Source organism: Giraffa tippelskirchi, chromosome 5 (genome assembly GCF_054371585.1).
Source record: "Giraffa tippelskirchi isolate mGirTip1 chromosome 5, T2T-mGirTip1v1.2.pri, whole genome shotgun sequence".
Lineage (NCBI taxonomy): Eukaryota > Metazoa > Chordata > Mammalia > Artiodactyla > Giraffidae > Giraffa > Giraffa tippelskirchi.
In genome coordinates this window covers 168,751,291-168,769,030 of record NC_137279.1, presented here as the reverse complement: position 1 = coordinate 168,769,030, position 17,740 = coordinate 168,751,291, and the positions used below count along the sequence as shown (strand labels likewise).

General features: G+C 41.3%; 2 protein-coding genes across 2 annotated transcripts in view; both read right to left on the bottom strand.

Annotated features, from left to right (window-relative positions):
• Positions 1–2,804: 2,804 nt before the first annotated feature.
• Positions 2,805–17,740, bottom strand: part of TXNDC12 (thioredoxin domain containing 12) — a 30,308-nt gene continuing 15,372 nt past the window's right edge. Inside the window, exons 3-7 of the mRNA XM_081485414.1 lie at positions 9,517–9,569; positions 8,661–8,734; positions 6,627–6,696; positions 5,766–5,849; positions 2,805–3,653 (exon numbers count right to left, since the gene is read on the bottom strand). Coding sequence (XP_081341540.1) covers positions 3,574–3,653; positions 5,766–5,849; positions 6,627–6,696; positions 8,661–8,734; positions 9,517–9,569 — 361 coding nt within the window. The 3' untranslated portion in view covers positions 2,805–3,573. The remainder of the gene's footprint in view (positions 3,654–5,765; positions 5,850–6,626; positions 6,697–8,660; positions 8,735–9,516; positions 9,570–17,740) is intronic.
• On the bottom strand, positions 12,385–14,022 carry KTI12 (KTI12 chromatin associated homolog). The gene has a single exon (XM_081485401.1). The coding sequence runs from the start codon at positions 13,983–13,985 to the stop codon at positions 12,921–12,923; it is 1,065 nt and encodes a 354-aa protein (XP_081341527.1). The 5' UTR covers positions 13,986–14,022; the 3' UTR covers positions 12,385–12,920.

Genomic DNA, 17,740 nt, shown 5'->3' with positions numbered 1-17,740 from the left:
TTTTTATAAAGCACAGATGATGATGGAAACAGAACCAAATCCATCAGGTTATTGTTAGGATAAAATGAGTTAATGTGACTGGAGGATTTAAAACAGTTCCTAGCACACAGTGCTTTATAAATATTTGCACCTTCAGCTGAAGAATGTTTGAAACCTGTAGTCTTGAAACTTCTGTGGTTGCATGATCCCTGAAAGAATTTTGGAAAACTATGTACTTTCAAGTTGACATCTAAAAGCTTCACTATTTAAATAATTGCAAAGGACATAATTTTTACTGTACTGTAAATATTAACATTTCACTAGAGCCTAAGTACCACAGGAATTTTATATCCACTTACCCACTTAATTTTTTTCTACCTTATTCACTTAAGATTAGTAGATTTTAAGGCTCTTAACAGTTGGGAATTTTACATCATTCTTCTTTTTGAATTTGTATTTCACTCTATCCACAGAATTATAAACTAACATAATGTATTTATTGGAGTAGGAAATGGCAGTCTATTCCAGTATTCTTGCCTGGAAAATTCCATGGACAGAGGAGCATGATGGGCTACAATCCATGGGTTCACGAAGAGCTGGACATGACTGAGTGTGCACACACAAAGGATTTATATGCTTAAAACTCTCTTACTGGTCATCACCATGTCATACCTCTCAATAGTAAATGTATATATTTAATCGGAATTAAAATGCTAAAATTTCCTTTGGCTATAAGAATCTAAGATATGTTAGACAATTTTTGTGCCCTATTTTATCACCTCTTGATCTTTTTCCCCGCTTTGGCAGTCACTATGGTAACCAGCTACATTTGGAGGTTGAGGACACCACCATAAAGCTGCATTCCCTTATCTCTTGGTTTATGCTTCCATGGCTCTTTGTCGCCTCTGTGTCTGTTCTTCCAGGAAATAAGCTCCTCAGTGGCAACTCTGGACCAATGAGGTAACCAGCTCAATAATATACTCTACTTTGGTTCTCCCTCCTGTGCTTCACTTTCACCAGTCCCTCATTCCTGTTCCTTAGAATCTCTTCCTAAAATATATTACCTGTATAGGCCTTATCTCAGGCCCTGCTTTCAGGGGAACTTAAGATAAAATCTCAGTTAAAATTTTTCTTCCAGATTCAGCTATTGTTACAAGAATTATTATTAGTATGTCAATCAAAACAACACACACTACAAATTATAATAATTAACACTAAAGTTTTATTAAAACTTTAATAAAACTACATCTCAGTGACATGACTTTTTAAAAATGTCATCATATATCTGTGGGAAGAACATTACTCACAGCTATAATGAGACAGGATTCAGCATTAACTCAATTTTTTATATCGAGTATTTGCAAAATGTTAAAAAATTTTTCAAACAGATTCTAAGCATATGCAACAATCTTAGCTTATTAATAAGGACCAGCAAGATGATCAAACCAATTCAAAGTTGAAATAAGATTATTAAATCAGATACAAGACTGGTTAATGGACCTATCTTCTCCCTGGGAAAGATATCATTTGCTTATTAGTTTTCTGTAAGTTAACATATAACTCTATAAAGTGGCAAAATGTCTGTACCCTAATTCATAGTAAATCAAGTATTTCCCTGGTCGTCCAGTGGTTAAGAATCTGCCTTGCAGTGAAGGGTTGAGAGTTCGATCTCTGGTCGGCAAACTAAGAGCTCACATGCTACAGAGCAACTAAGCCCGAACGCCACAAGGAAAGATCTTGCATGATGCAATGAGGATCCCTCGTCCCACAGCTAAGACCTGACACAGCCAAGTAAATAAATATTGTAAAAAACAGTAAACCAACTAAGCTATATTCTCTCAGAAAGTCAGTTAACCTTTTAGGCAGGCTTGTTACAACAGTGCTGTGTGCTTGCCTGCTCAGTCACTAAGTCATGTCTGACTCTTTTGTGACCCATGTAGCCCACCAGGCTCCTCTGTCTGTGAGATTTTCCAGGCAAGAATACTGGAGTGGATTGCCATTTTTTTAAATTCTCTGATTTATTCATTTAATAAATATTTATTTGCTAAATATATCCTTTGTGTCAGACATTTTAAGAATCTTGTCATATACTCTGAATAATACTGATGAAGTACTTGCCCTCCTGCAGCTTACATTCTCAAAGAGGTAGAGAATGAACTTGTAACTTCAGCATAGTTATGAACAGAGCCTCTGTCACTCTCAGTGTTCCAGTGGAGGTGATACCTTATAAGATCCCTCTTTTGATACTGTTGAAATAATGTACAGGGTAAAGAAAAAGAGTATGGGGGAGGGTAGGCTGTTACTATTAATAAAGTCAGTGAAGCTTTAATGAGAAATGATGGAGCAAAGCCTGTCGATAGCACAGGGAAGAGCAGCCCAGGCAAATACAACAGCAAATGCAGACTCTGATACAGGGAGGCCCCAATATTTTCTCATGTTAATATTATTTTCTTGAAGGAGGCAGGAAAGGCTTTAAGCAGGGGAGTGACATGGTCACATCTGTGTTTTAGAAAGATTACTCTGGGGAAAGTTAAGGAGGATGGATGACAGGAGAGAATATCGGAGGCAAATAGTCAAGTCATAGGCTGTAACAGTAAATAGGAAGTAGAAAAGGCCTGTCCTGTACAAAACAGTGACAGTGAGGATGGAGGGAATTTGGGTATTTGAAAAGTAGAAGAGACAAGCTCTGATGTCCATTAGAATGTGGGAGATGTAGGTGTGGGAACAGCCCTAGAAAGAGCTCCTAGATTAGGCCCTCAAGGTTCGTTTTCTTCCTGAAGTGCTCTCTCTCCACTCCCCAATAAGAAAAAGGCTGTCACAACACATTTCCTTTTAAAGTTTTATTAAAGTTTAATGGAACAATTAATATTTTTTCTTTGTTGTTAATCCCAGTACAAAAATACAGTGGACGACTTAACAAAAATGGCTCCATCTAGGGCTAGAAGGTTTCTTCAACAGTAACGGAGGGAAAGAAAGCATGCTTCCAGCTGGGGCCAGTCCAGAGCACACAGCCATTCCTGCACACGCATGCGCGCAGACAGGGAAGCCAAGCCAGAGAAGAGGAAGGAAGTTGCAGGCATTCAGGAAGAAGCCCAGGATTATTCCCCAGGAGAAAAGGAAGAGACAGGCTGAGCTCCTTGGTGGGGCAGAATTACGGCTTTACGTTTAGAATCTGTTTTCTTAAATGATAAGCTCTTTCCACATTTTTAACATTATAGAGAAGATGCTTCTGGTCTCTTTTCACCACCAAGGTGAGTTACGCAGGAGGAAATGGAAAGATTCAAATACTGCAGTGTGAGGAGTAAATCTCCAAATGGCTCAAGTTTTGTGTCAAAAGGTGTCATTCTTTACCTTCAATGACAAAGAGATATTTAGGTGAGAGGGGACAGGACAAGGAAGTCTGCCACACTCTGCTGGATCACAAACATGGAGACCAGTTTCTGGCAGAACTCTTCCAACAGTGAGAGGGCCCCTTTCCATGTGGGAAGGAGCAAGGTTTCCCAATCCGTTCAATTGTTCTGATTCCTCAGTATTCCCTTCCCTGCTGCTTTCTTCCAGAACCATAACTTTGAGGAAAGAAGGGATGCATTCACGTTACAACTCATCTTCCAGATGTTTCTCTCTGAAGGCATCACCCGTCAGCCTTTCCTGAGCTTCCTTCATCCCCTGAACAACTGTGAAATAAACATTGAGGGGAAAAATATGAAGCAGGTCTTTCATATTTGACAACCAACACATAATTTTATGTTTTAGGAAAAATGTAAGAGGAGCACAGGATCTGGATTTAAGATCTAATTCTGGATTTTAGCCCAGGAAAGTCTTTTGAATTTGTTTTCTCATCTATAAATAAGGTGATGTTACTAACTTCAAGCAGGTTATATAAATTAAATGAAGAGAATGAATAATAAAAAATGTCCTTTGTAAACTATCAGGTCCTACAAAAATGTTATTTAGCAGTTACTCTGGCTTACCCTCCAGGATTAGAGTTGAACCCCTGTCATAAGCTGGAAATATACATGACACTAAGGGAATAGAAAGCACCTTCCTACCACCTCCATCACCTGTTTGGGATGAATGACGCATTTATTTCATTTTCTGTGGAGATTACACTGATATGTGAGCATGTATGTGTGCTTAGAGGGAGGATGGTCTTCACAGAAGAGGCGGTCATGTCCAGTACCAATTATGTATGGAAGAAGTCAAGTTCTCAGGCAAAAGAGAAACCTGGAAGGCAGGCCCTGGGTAGACAGGAGATGAATCTTCTTGTCTATCTCAGGAATCAATGAGGGAAGCTGGGTACAGGCTCCCTGTACAATGGAAGGCCAGGTGTTAGGGTTGAGCCACAGTCTGTAGATTTCAGAAAGCATACCAGGAAGTAAAGTTTGTTACACCCCTTTAGTTTTGCCCAAGCCTTTAGTAAAGCCAGGTTTGAATATTTCAGCTTCATGTCAGCTGAGCCATGGGAAATTCAGGTAAGGGTTCTGTGTCCATATCTGGACTAATATATTAAAGGATGATGCCCATGTCAAGATAGCACTGGTAACTGCATGAAATTCTAAAAGGAAGGTGAATTTCAAGGGTCAAGAGTTGGGGACCTAGAGTTCAGTTGCCCTTCTCCATGTGGGCAACTCCCTTTAATACCAACCTCCAGGGATCTGCTTTTAGGTAGGGAAGATAACATTCTCCTTACCCAGGGGAAGGAGAGGATAACCTCTCCAGATCTTTCCTCTCCCTATTTTGAGAAATAAGAGTGCTGAAGACTCAAAACATAAAATGATCAACAAACTGGCAGCATGGCAAAGGAAGACACACGGCAACTTAGCAATAACCCTCTTTTACAGATGGTAGGGAGAATTCAGAAGGAAAACAGTGACAGTATGTGGCATGAATTCCAACTTCTGCCTCTAGAATGGTTGCACTCAGGATTAGAGAACAAAAAAGCATGACTGACTTATGATTTCAATCTTCTCTCCCATGTTTGTGCTGACGCTGTTCACTCTGCCTTAAATAATGCTTTGCACATCCCTCTGCTGGTTAGGTCTCATTCTTCAAGACTCAATCCAGGTATCATCCCCTCTAGCATGACTCATGAACTCTCCATGTTGGGCTACACCACACCCACACACCCACACCCACACATACATTTTCCCCTTGCTTCCTTAGCTTGAAATGTCCTCTTCATATCTGACCATACACCACACACACACACACACACACACACACACACACACACACATTTTCCCCTTGCTTCCTTAGCTTGAAATGTCTTCTTCATATCTGACCATACACCACACACACACACACACACACACACACACACACACTTTCCCCTTGCTTCCGTAGCTTGAAATGTCCTCTTCATATCTGACCATAGAGACAAATTCTTATCTGTCTAGATCAAGTTAGTTTACTATCTATGAAACCTTTCAGAATTGATCATCTAACAGCATTCCCCTTCCTTTGAATTCTTACAACAGTGTTAGCGCAGTGGAAAAAAACTAAGTTGTAGACTGAAATCCTGGCTCTGTGACTTATTCAGAGTCCAAGGGCAAGCGACTGTTTCTGGAAGCCTCAGTTCTCCAGTTTCCTGTGGGTCAGTTAGCTTCCCACTGGATTGTAAGAAGCTCTTCTCTTTCTTCTATATCCTACATAGCATCTAGCCAAAAGCTAGATGCAGAAGGTGCTTAGCTAACATGCTGAATTAGTTTCCCATCAAACCTTGCACGTGGTTCATTCTAGTTAAACCTAGAAGCAACCCTCCCTCTTCTCTCTCAACATAACCATACCTTGCTCAGCACTGATGTAGAAATACTTGTAGCTGGGGTTTCCATTCTCATTGATGATTTCAGGACGCACTTTGCCACTGGGATCTATTGTACACAAAATGGCACAGGGGTTGCAATAACTACAACAGACAGGTACTTCAAGCATTATACGATATACTAGGCCTTCTGGAAAATGAGACCTGCCCATCTTTGCAGCCCATAATCTCACCAGCCTACTCCCTGTGTTTTACACTGCAATCAAAATGAATACCTTGCAATTCCCTGAACACAACCCACCCTCACCCCCAACATGCCAATATGCTGTTCCATCTTTCTGCCATGTTCCTTTTCTGCTTGATGATAACGGGATCCTATATTTTTATTTGTATTCCCCATAGAATCTAGCAGAATGCTGATCAAAGACAAGGTGGTCATTAAATATCTCTCAGAAAATTGTCTCTTAAAATATATTTGTCTGGTTACAGTATCCCATTGCCTCACTGTGCTACAGGGCAAGGATGGGAACTGTGGCTTCTCACCGTCCCTGTAGTGCCTAGCACAGTGCTTACCTTATGGCTGATGCACAGATGATTGTTAAATGAATAAATAAATGATCAGTACTCTCCTACTGCTCACAAAAGCAGTTCATTTGAGCAGGGGGGCCAGGGAGGTTGTTTTATTGTTTATTACAAAAGCAGCTAGTTAATGGGAAAAGTTTTCCTTCAGACCTGAGGCTCTGGCATTTAGAATCCATCACTCTCTTTTGAAAATGGCTTTTGTTTTTAGCCATAACAATATAATTTCACTAGGTGGAGTCAGTGCCTTGATCACTTCTCTCTCCTTCTGTACCATGGATCCCCAGATTAGGACCTTTCACCTTACCCAGGAACAGGATTCGTGGGATATAACCCCCATCGGGGCTGAAATCTTCATCTTTGGGCTCCTCTTCATCCTATTAAGTGTAAACCTCGAGTCAGATCATGTTCCTTCTCTCCTCAAAACCTTTCAGTGGCTTCCCCTCCCACTCAGGCTAAGTCCTTGAAGTGGCCTGAGAGGCCCTACATGACCTCCTACCTGGGCACTTCTCTAACGTCACATCCCACCCCTTGTTCAGTTTTTCCCAACCACACTAAGTTGCCTGTTGTTGCTATCATTAAACAAGCCAGGCATGCTGCCCACTCAGGCTTTGGACTTGTTCTTAACCTCTGCCTGGACATACCTCTCCCTTCATCCAGGTGGCTCACTCCCTTTTCTGCTTCAAATCTTTACTCAATGCCACCTTTTTTTCTAACCACCTAATTAAAACCGCAAACTGTCCCCTCCATTCTTCATTTTTAGCCACAGCATTTACCACCATCTGACATATTTTACTTATTTGTCTGCCTCCCCATATTCAAGTCCTCATATGTAATTTAATGCCAGCAAAGAAATTTGTCTGTTTTGTTCATTGCTTATTCCCAATACCAACATCACTGACTTGCAGTTTTTCTTGAATGCATGAATTGATAAGATTGACATTTTAGTACAATTGTGAAGTTACAGTCCTCCCAGGAGATATGACCACACAGCTAGCTTTCTGTTTAAGAAATCTCTCAAGTTGGGGAATGCTCATTGAACATATTTGTGTTTTCTTTGAGTGGTGATTCTAATTTACCATAGAAAATGATGAGGAGTTCAGATAGATAGATAGGAATCAATAGTCACTTTGTCGTTTATGGTGTGATTCCCATTTCAGAAGTTATACCAAAGAATATAACTTCGCCTTCAGTGAGGTGTGTTAGCATTCAGGCTATCTACTAGCTTTATTTTTTATTTTTTAAAATTATTTATTTATTTTTGGCTGTGCTGGATCTTCATTGCTGCATGGGCTTTTCTGTAATTGTGGTGAGCAGGGGCTATTCTCTAGCTGCGGTGCGCAGGCTTCTCATTGTGGTGGCTTCTCTTGTTGCAGAGCACAGACGTCTGGGTTTCAGTAGTTGTGGCACATGGGCTCAGTAGTTTTGATTCCCGGGCTCTAGAGTACAGGCTCAGTAGTTGAGTTGCATGGGCTTAGTTGCTCTGCAGCATGTAGGATCTTCCTGGATCAGGGATTGACCTGTGTCTCCTGCATTGGCAGGCGGATTTTTTACCACTTAGCCACCAGGGAAGCCCCTATCCACCAGCTTTATAAGCAATCCCTTAGCTACCTCAACATTAACTGTTAATGTGTTCAGATTTCCAGTCCTATGTTCAAATAAACATAATTTTACAGAAACGTTGGGCTAGGAGTATCATCATAGAGCATCCAAGATCCCACATTTGAAGAGTACAGCCTAAGAGGCAGTACAAGCAGATCACAGTACCTATTCTTATCACTCACTCGGCACTATGATCTTGACTAAATCACCTAACTGCTTCAGGTCTAAGATGCTCAATGTGTAAAACGGGAATGGTATCAATGGCCTAAAAATACCTTATAACTCCAAGGTCTGATGTTCTGACTTGGGATTCTAAGACCTCTGGCCAATGTGAAGTACATAAAAGATACCTAACCAAGAAAAAGGAGGCTGTACATATAAGCCCAGCACAGAGTAGGATTTCAACTGAATCCTATTTTCAGGAAATTGTGGCCTGCATGTATGACTACATCTTCAGTTATACAAAGATGTAAAACCATGACATAATCACAAACTAAAAATGAAAGAATCTTAAAAGTTAGTCATTTTAACCAATCTTTCTTCTACTTCCTCCTACAAATGGAGGCTGGATGGTTCTACTGAATCTGATACAAGCCTTAGTATTTGAGTTCAGAAGAAAAACACATATATACAAGTAGACAACTCTGCTGAGTAAGATTTTATACCATCAATGATGTTAATTCTAAAACAGAGAAGACTTAAAAATCACAGCAGAAAGGAGAAACTCTGGAATTCTTACCTCAAGATTTACCATAACAAAATTATGGGAAAGTTCTGAAATTTCTGTAGATTCTGCAAATTTGGGCTTTAAAGCTGGGGGTGAGGAGGAACAGAAGAAAATATCATTGTCATATCCAAACCTTAGTTTGCTGAGATGATTCATGTAACTGACAGTTTTTCTAATCTTAAGACCCAGAAATCAGGACACCTGAATTCTGGTCCTGCTTCTGCCACTGACTTGCATAGCTGAGTATCCTTAAGTGATTGACTTCATTTCTCTGAAACTTTCATCTCATTTATAAAATACAGATAATGAACACTGATGAAAAAATTACCACTATTTGCTTTTTTACATATTTCAATAACATCTACTTAAGAACAGATGTAGTAAAGACAATAGAGGAACAATACTCTACCATTAATGCACATGTATTACTAAACTAATGATTTACACTAATTTTATACTTTTTCCAACAAGATTTTAAGTGTAGCATACCAAACAAAAGAAGAAATCCACCTGGGAAGTTGCAGGGTGGTATAACAGAGAGAACACATGCTGCATAGTAAGAGAACCTTACTAATTCAGTTCCCAGGAAGACTTTGCTAACCACTCCTCATATCTCTTTTTGTATATACAACTGTTCATACAACTACTGTAGCACTTAATCCCATACTCTATATAACCATATCTTAACTGCCACATCCTTCAACCCCTTGCAAATACTACTGTAAATTTCTTGAGGGCAGGGAATCTGTTCCATGTATTTCTTTGGTACTTCTACAAGCGATAAACAGTGCTGAGCCAAAGTCAGTCCCAATATTTTTAAAATGTTAACATTTGAGAACACACCTGAGGTCTGATCATTTCCACCTACCTTTGCAAGCTCCACACCAGGACTTATGGATAATCACCATAAGGGGCAATCCACTTAAAAACAAAACAAAGAAATTATAATCTAGTAATTCCACTTTTGGCAATGTACTCTAATAAAATGACCAACCAATGAAGACAAAGATTAACGTACAAAGATGTTCATGTAGCATAATTTCAATAAAAAGAAATTTAAGACAATCTATTCAATAATAGTGGACGATTATAACAAAATTATTGCTAAGTTCTGATGTTCCAGTAAATTGTGCAAATTTGGGCTTTAAAGCTACGGAGAAGAGATTGTAAAAAAACAACAACAAATTACAACATTTTCAAATGTTATGGTTATATAACCACTGAAATGGTAACAAAATTTTTCACTGGTATACTGTTAAAATAAAAACTACAACATAAAATTATTATCTGTGTTGTTGTAGTTTGGTCGCTAAGTCATGTCCAAATCTTTGCAACACCACGGACTTCAGCACACCAGGCTTCCCTGTCCTTCACTATCTCCTGGAGTTTGCTCAAACTCATGTTCATTGAGTTGATGATGCTATCCAACCACCTCAGCCTGTTGCCCTCTTCTCCTCCTGCCCTCAATCCTTCCCAGCATCAGGGTCTTTTCCAATGAGCTGACTCTTCACATCAGGTGGCCAAAATATTGGGGCTCCAGCTTCAGCATCAGTCCTTCCAATGAATATTCAGGACTGATTTCCTTTAGGATTGACTGGTTTGATGATCTTGCTGTCCAGTGGACTCTCAAGAGTCTTTTCCAACACCACAATTCGAAAGCATCAGCCTTCTTTACGGTCCAGCTCTCACATCCATACATGACTACGGGAAAACCTACAGCTTTGACTACGGACCTTTGTCAGCAAAGTGATGTCTCCGCTTTTTAATAAGCTGTCTAGGTTTGTCACAGCTTTCCTTCCAAGAAGCAAGCGTCTTTTAATTTCATCGCTGCAGTCACTGTTCACAGTGTTTGTGGAGCCCCCCCAAATTATTATCTATACTTTCAATTATACAAACGTAGAAAATAGTCTAAAAGGAAATGTTTCAAAACATAACAGAAGTTATCTCTAGATAATGGGATTGTGGATTTTACTACACTTTTTCAGTATTTTTCAATTTTTCTACAATTAAGTGTAATTTTTTTTTGGAGGGGGCAGACCTGTGGGATCTTAGTTCCCTGACCAGGGACTGAACCTGGGCCCCAACAGTGAAGGCATCAAGTCCTAACCACTGGACTGCCAAGGAATTCCTAATTAAGTGTAATTTTTTTATCATCAGGGAGGAAAAAGCTTTTTCTTTTATAAAATAATAAGCACCATATTCCACCTGAGTCAGTCTTGGCTAGCTGAAGCTCCAATACTCTCAAGGCTCAAATGCCAACTTGTAGAGGGGTCCTATGTAAGCAGCCACTGGCTTTCTCCATCATCTACCCCCATGTCACCACATCATTACAGGCGTATAATATTATCAAGGCATTTAGCACACTGAACTGTATCTGTTATTTACTCATCTCCCCTTACTGGCCTTAGAGCTTCCTAAGGAAGGGCCTCTTAGCTGTCTCTATATACTTTACAACTAGTACAGTATTATTGGTAGCCAAAATGTATATAGTATTTACTATGAACCAGGCACTACTCTACAGCAGACTGGTTCCAAATTGTGAAAGAAGTATGTCAAGGCTGTATATTGTCACCTTGCTTATTTAACTTCTATGCAGAGTACATCATGTGAAATGCTGGGCTGGATGAAGCACAAGCTGGAATCAAGATTGCTGGGAGAAATATCAATAATCTCAGATATGCAGAGAACACCACCCTTATGGCAGAAAGCAAAGAAGAACTAAAGCGCCTCTTGATGAAAGTGAAAGAGGAGTGTGAAAAAGTTGGCTTAAAACTCAACATTCAAAAAACAAAGATCATGGCATCTGGTCCCATCACTTCATGGCAAACAGATGGGAAACAATGGAAACAGTGAATGACTTTATTTTTGGGGGCTCCAAAATCACTGCACATGGTGACTGCAGCCATGAAATTAAAAGATGCTTGCTCCTTGGAAGAAAAGCTATGACCAACCTAGACAGCATATTAAAAAGCAGACATTACTTTGCTGACAAAAGTCCATCTAGTCAAAGCTATGGCTTTTCCAGTAGTCATGTGAGAGTTGGACTATAAAGAAAGCTGAGTGCCGAAGAATTGATGCTTTTGAACTGTGGTGTGGAGAAGACTCCTGAGAGTCCCTTGGACTGCAAGATCAAACCAGTCAATTCTAAAGGAATCAGTCCTGAATACTCATTGGAAGGACTGATGCTGAAGCTGAAACTCCAATACTTTGACCACTTGATGCAAAGAACTGACTCACTGGAAAAAAACCCTGATGCTGGGCAAGATTGAAGGCAGGAGGAGAAGGGGATGACAGAGGATGAGATGGTTAAATGGTATCACTGACTCGATGGATATGAGTTTGAGCAAACTCTTGGAGTTGGTGATGGACAGGGAAGCCTGGCGTGCTGCAGTCCATGGGGTTGCAAAGAGTCGGACACGACTGAGCAACTGAACTAACCATCTGTTTACTACTAATTTCTCAAGGGCAAAGACTACCTAAACCATCTTTCAAAAATATAAGCACTTATCTATTATTTGTTTAATGAGATAAATGAAGAACAGAATGAAGCACCCAGTTAGGGAACTTGTCATGATAGTGACTCCATGTTAAGACCAAGACATCGAGACTCACTGAGCACTAGCCAAGTACTTTTGATAGAAGGCATAACAGGGATACATCTGTATCTAAAATGTTACATTAAGTAAATTATATGACGAATATAAAGCTACATTAAGAGAAAAAGATGCCAGCACACTTTTTATAAAAAATTTTATTAAATGAAATAATCTAGTGGTTTTATCTTTCAATTCCACTAGAACCAAAGCTTCTCAAGGATAGAAACCAGAGGCTAGCCAAACGTAGGCACAGTACTTAAAAAAAAACTGTGGTATGAAGAAAGGGCCAGCAGAGATGCAGAACTGTGCTATGTTCAGTTCTGTTCACAATTATTATAAAACAATTCATCCATCCAGGCTGCTCTCCTACACTTCAGATGGGAGAAATCAATGATGTGTGATAGCCCAAACAGAACTCAATCTATGCAAGCTCTGTCCACTTGAGCTCTGTCCTCTAGAGAAATTTGCCTAGATCTTCAGACAGTTCTCCATTCTCTAGTATCAAGTTTGCTGTAAACTCAAGGCCTGGCACAGAGGAATCCAGGAGGGTGTGAGTGAATCAGTCACAACAGCTCCAGTACAACACGTTAATATATTCTGCAGAACTTTATTCGTCTCAGAGAAATGTTGTAGTGGTTAGACAAGAAACCATGGTTTTCCCCCTCACTTGCTCCGGTTAGTGCAGGCTCTGGCTCAGATACTGCAGAAACATGTTGGCCAGTTGAGGCAGGTTCTCATTGTTGGGATGCATTTTGGTGTAGGAAATAAACTGACGACGGAGGCGACTCAGTTCTGCCATAGTCAAAGGCCTGGTAAACCGCAGGCGCTCTGTGGTGCCAGGAAGCTTAAGCAAGTCTCCGGGGACTGCACTCTTCTGCGCTTCCATCAGTCCTGCCAGCACCTGGCTGGTGACCTGGTCCAACTGGTGCAGAAAGCTGCCGGAGGCAAGTGGCTGGGACTGTGTAGACTGATGGGGTGGAGGAGCCCGGTTCTCAAACAGGGCAGCTCTGATCTCTGCCAAGGGCAACGGTTCCTCTAAGCCCACCAAGGTGAACAGGGGTCGGTCCCAGCGGTTCCGAGAGTCGGGAGCTTCGAAGCGCAGCGCTAGGGCCTCCAAAAGTTCGGGAGGGTAAAAAGCACCAGACACATGCTCTGCAGATTTCTCGGATTCCGAAGCCACGAGAGCTGGAAAATCTGCGGCTCTGGTTTCCTTTTGCTCGGATTCCGTAAGTACATCTGCCTGGGCTCGCCTATTTACTACAGAGACCACGGCCTGTGGTTCCCCGAGGACATCGGTGCCCAACGCCAGAGGTCTCCCTCCCTCCTCAGCTCGCGGTCTCCAACTCACACTGACATTCCGGTTCGGATTCTCCACGGAGCCTGCCACCCGCAGTCCTCCGCTCAGACTGCCTGGTCGCACGCAGTACACGAGGCACAGCGGAGTGCGCGCCGCCCGCGCCAGGCAGTACAGCTCGTAACGGAAGCCCTTGATGTAGTTCAGCGAGTCGAGGATGACCACGTCCTGGCGACTCAGGCGCCGCTCCACAGCCGCTCGCAGGGCCCCACGCAAGGCCTTCTCACGGGCCGAATCGCCATACACTGTTGCGTCCTCCGCGCCCAGCACAGCCGCATCGTCCACCACCTGCACCGCGCGGCCCTCAGCCGCCAGGGCCGCGCGGAGCTCTTCCACGCGCCGGCTCTTACCGCTGTACGGCAGCCCGCAAAACACCACAAGCGGCATCCTCCCAGGGCGCGGCCATGTGCAAACGCGCTGTGTCAACTTCCGGGTTGACGACGGCTCTGACGCAAACCGGAAATAAAAGCGGAACTTCCGGTATCTCTTAACTCTTACAGGACTTTTTGTTGCTATGGAAACAGAAGCTCTAGGCCAACTAGAACCAGGTCCTGCCTGCTCTCTGCAAAAGGAGCTGGAGCTCAGAATGGCATCAGTTTATGTCAAATGTTTTAGGTCTCGAAGAATCTGATCTCCTGATGGCCAATGACTGTGTCCATCAATTTACAGTGGGGGCTTTAAACAGCACTGAATATTGGTCAGCTATCAATGCAAAGAAATAGAGGAAAACAATAGAATGGGAAAGACTAGAGATCTCTTCAAGAAAATTACAGATACCAAGGGATCATTTCATGCAAAGATGAGCACAATAAAGGACAGAAGCGGTATGGACCTAACAGAAGCAGAATATATTAAAAGGTGGCAAGAATACACAGAAGAACTATACAAAAAAGATCTTCAAGACCCAGATAACCACGATGGTGTGATCACTCACCTAGAGCCAAACATCCTGGAATGCGAAGTCAAGTGAGCCTTAGGAAGCATCACTACAAACAAAGCTAGTGGAGGTGATGGAATTCCAATTGAGTTATTTCAAATCCTAAAAGATGATGCTGTGAAAAGTGCTGCACTCAATATGCCAGCAAATCTGGAAAACGCAGCAGTGATCAGGGGACTGGAAAAGGTGAGTTTTCATTCCAATCCCAAAGAAAGGCAATGCCAAAGAATGCAAACTACTGCACAATTGCACTCATCTCACATGCTAGCAAAGTAATGCTCAAAATTCTCCAAGCCAGGCTTCAACAGTACGTGAACCACGAACTTCCACATATTCAAGCTGTATTTAGAAAAGGCAGAGGAACCAAAGATCAAATTGCCAACATCTGCTGGATCATCGAAAAAGCAAGAGAGTTCCAGAAAAACATCTACTTTTGCTTTATTGACTATGCCAAAGCCTTTGACTGTGTGGATCACAATAAACTGTGGAAAATTCTAAAAGAGATGGGAATACCAGACCACCTTACCTGTCTCCTGAGAAATCTGTATGCAGGTCAAGAAGCAACAGTTAGAACTGGACATGGAACAATAGACTGGTTCCAAATCTGGAAAGGAGTATGTTAAGGCTGTATATTGTCACCCTGCTTATTTAACTTATATGCAGAGTATATCATGCAGAATGCTGGAATGGATGAAGCACAAGCTGGAATCAAGATTGCCAGGAGAAATATCAATAACCTCAGATATGCAGATAACACCACACTTATGGCAGAAAGCAAAGAACTAAAGAGCCTCTTGATGAAAGTGAAAGAGGAGAGTGAAAAAGTTGGCTTAAAACTCAACATTCAGAAAACTAAGATCATGGCATCTGGTCCCATCACTTCATGGCAAATAGATGGGGAAACAATGGAAACAGTGACAGACGTTATTTTTTGGGGTTCCAAAATCACTGCAGATGGTGACTGCAGCCATGAAATTAAAAGATGTTTGCTCCTTGGAAGAAAAGCTATGACCAAGCTAGACAGCATATTAAAAAGCAGAGATATTACTTTGCCAACAAAGGTCCGTCTAGTCAAAGCTATGGTTTTTCCAGTAGTCATTTATGGCTGTAAGAGTTGGACCATAAAGAAGGCTGAGCACAGAATTGATGCTTTTGGACTGTGTGTTGTAGAAGACTCTTGAGAGTCCGTTAGACCGCATGGGGATCCAACCTGTCAATCTTAAAGGAAATCAGTCCTGAATATTCATTGGAAGGACTGATGCTGAAGCTGAAACTTCAGTACTTTGGCCACCTGATGCGAAGAACCAACTCATTGGAAAAGACCTTGATGCTGGGAAAGAGTGAAGGTGGGAAGAGAAGGGGATGACAGAGGATGAGATGGTTGGATGGCATCACCAACGGGATGGACGTGAGTTTGAATAGGCTCCAGGAGTTGGTGATGGACAGGGAAGCCTCGTGTGCTACAGTCCACGGCGTCACAAAGAGTTGGGCACAACTGAGCAACTGAACTGAACTGATTGCAAAACAATCAACATTATATTTAGTATATAGAAGACAATTCACAAATACTAGTTCCCCTTCATTCCTTATGGCCAGTGACATTCAGTAACTGTTTATTCAATAACAATTTCAATCATTCAGTATCTTCACGATTGGGAATACAGAGATGAACATAAAAGAGTTTCCCCACAGGAGATCAAGGGTCTGAATGTGAAAAGTTAGGCACCTACAAACTGAATAATACTCTTGGGGCTGAGCGCCGAAGAATTGATGCTTTTGAACTGTGGTGTTGGAGAAGACTCTTAAGAGTCCCTTGGACTGCAAGAAGATCCAACCAGTCCATCCTAAAGGAGATCAGTCCTGGGTGTTCATTGGAAGGACTGATGTTGAAGCTGAAACTCCAATCCTTTGGCCACCTCATGCAAAGATCTGACTCATTGGAAAAGACCCTAATGCTGGGAAGGATTGGGGGCAGGAGGAGAAGGGGACAACAGAGGATGAGATGTTTGGACGGCATCACCAACTCGATGGATATGGGTTTGGGTAGACTCCAGGAGTTGGTGATGGACAGGGAGGCCTAGCGTGCTGCGATTCATGGGGTCTCAAAGAGTCGGACACAACTGAGTGACTGAACTGAACTGAATGGATAGAGGTAGGCTGGGTTGTAACAGTACAGACGAAAAAAACATACTGCCCACAAAAATTGCCAAAGACTTTTAGAAGTAGTCATTTGATTTAGAACTTGAAAACAAATAGGAATTTTTCTCCTAGGTAAGGATGCCAGATAAAATATAGGATGCCTAGGGTTTCTTTGGCAGTCCAGTGGTTAAGACTCCAAACTTCCACTGCAGAGGGCACGGGTTTGATCCTGGTCAGGGTGCAAGATGTGGCATATATATACACACACATATATTGCATGTATATACATATATATACACACACAAATATATAATATATATATATACACACACACACAGAGGATGCCTAATTAAATTTGAATTTCAGATAATTAATACATATTGTTTTTAAAATAAGTATGTCTCAAATATTACTTGGAACATATTTAAAATTACTTATTGTTGGAAATTTGCTGTTATGACTCAGGGAACTCAAACTAGGGTTCTGTAACAACCTAGAGGAGTGGAAAAGGGTGGGAGGTGGGAGGAAGGTCAAGAGGGAGAGGCTATATGTACACCTATGGCGAATTCATGTTGATGTATGGCAGAAATGAAACCAATATTGCAAAGCAATTATCCTTCAATTAAAAATAAATTTTAAAATAAATAAATAAAATTACTTTTTATCTGAAATTCTAATTTAACTGGGCATCCTTTAAAAAAATTTTTTTTATTGAAGTATAGTTGCTTTATAATGTTGTGTTAGTTTCTACTGTATAGCAAAGTGAATCACCTGTATATACAAATACACCCCCTCATTTTTGGATTTCCTTCCCATTTAGGTCACCACAGAGCACTGAGTCGAGTTTCCTCAATTAGACAGTAGGTTCTCATTAGTTATCTATTTTATAAATAGTATCAATAGTGTATTTATGTCAATCTCAATCTCCCAATTCATCCCACCACCCCTCCTTGTCCCCTTGGTGTTCATAAGATTATTAAGTCATCCTCCATTTGTATTTGCTAAATTTGGCAACCCCACTTCTTGCAGAAGAGATGAGTCTCAGAGCCATGAAGCTATAGGATCT

Excerpts from the sequence above, each read along its gene's own strand:
- KTI12 (XM_081485401.1), bottom strand. The coding sequence starts at position 13,985 with ATGCCGCTTGTGGTGTTTTGCGGGCTGCCGTACAGCGGTAAGAGCCGG.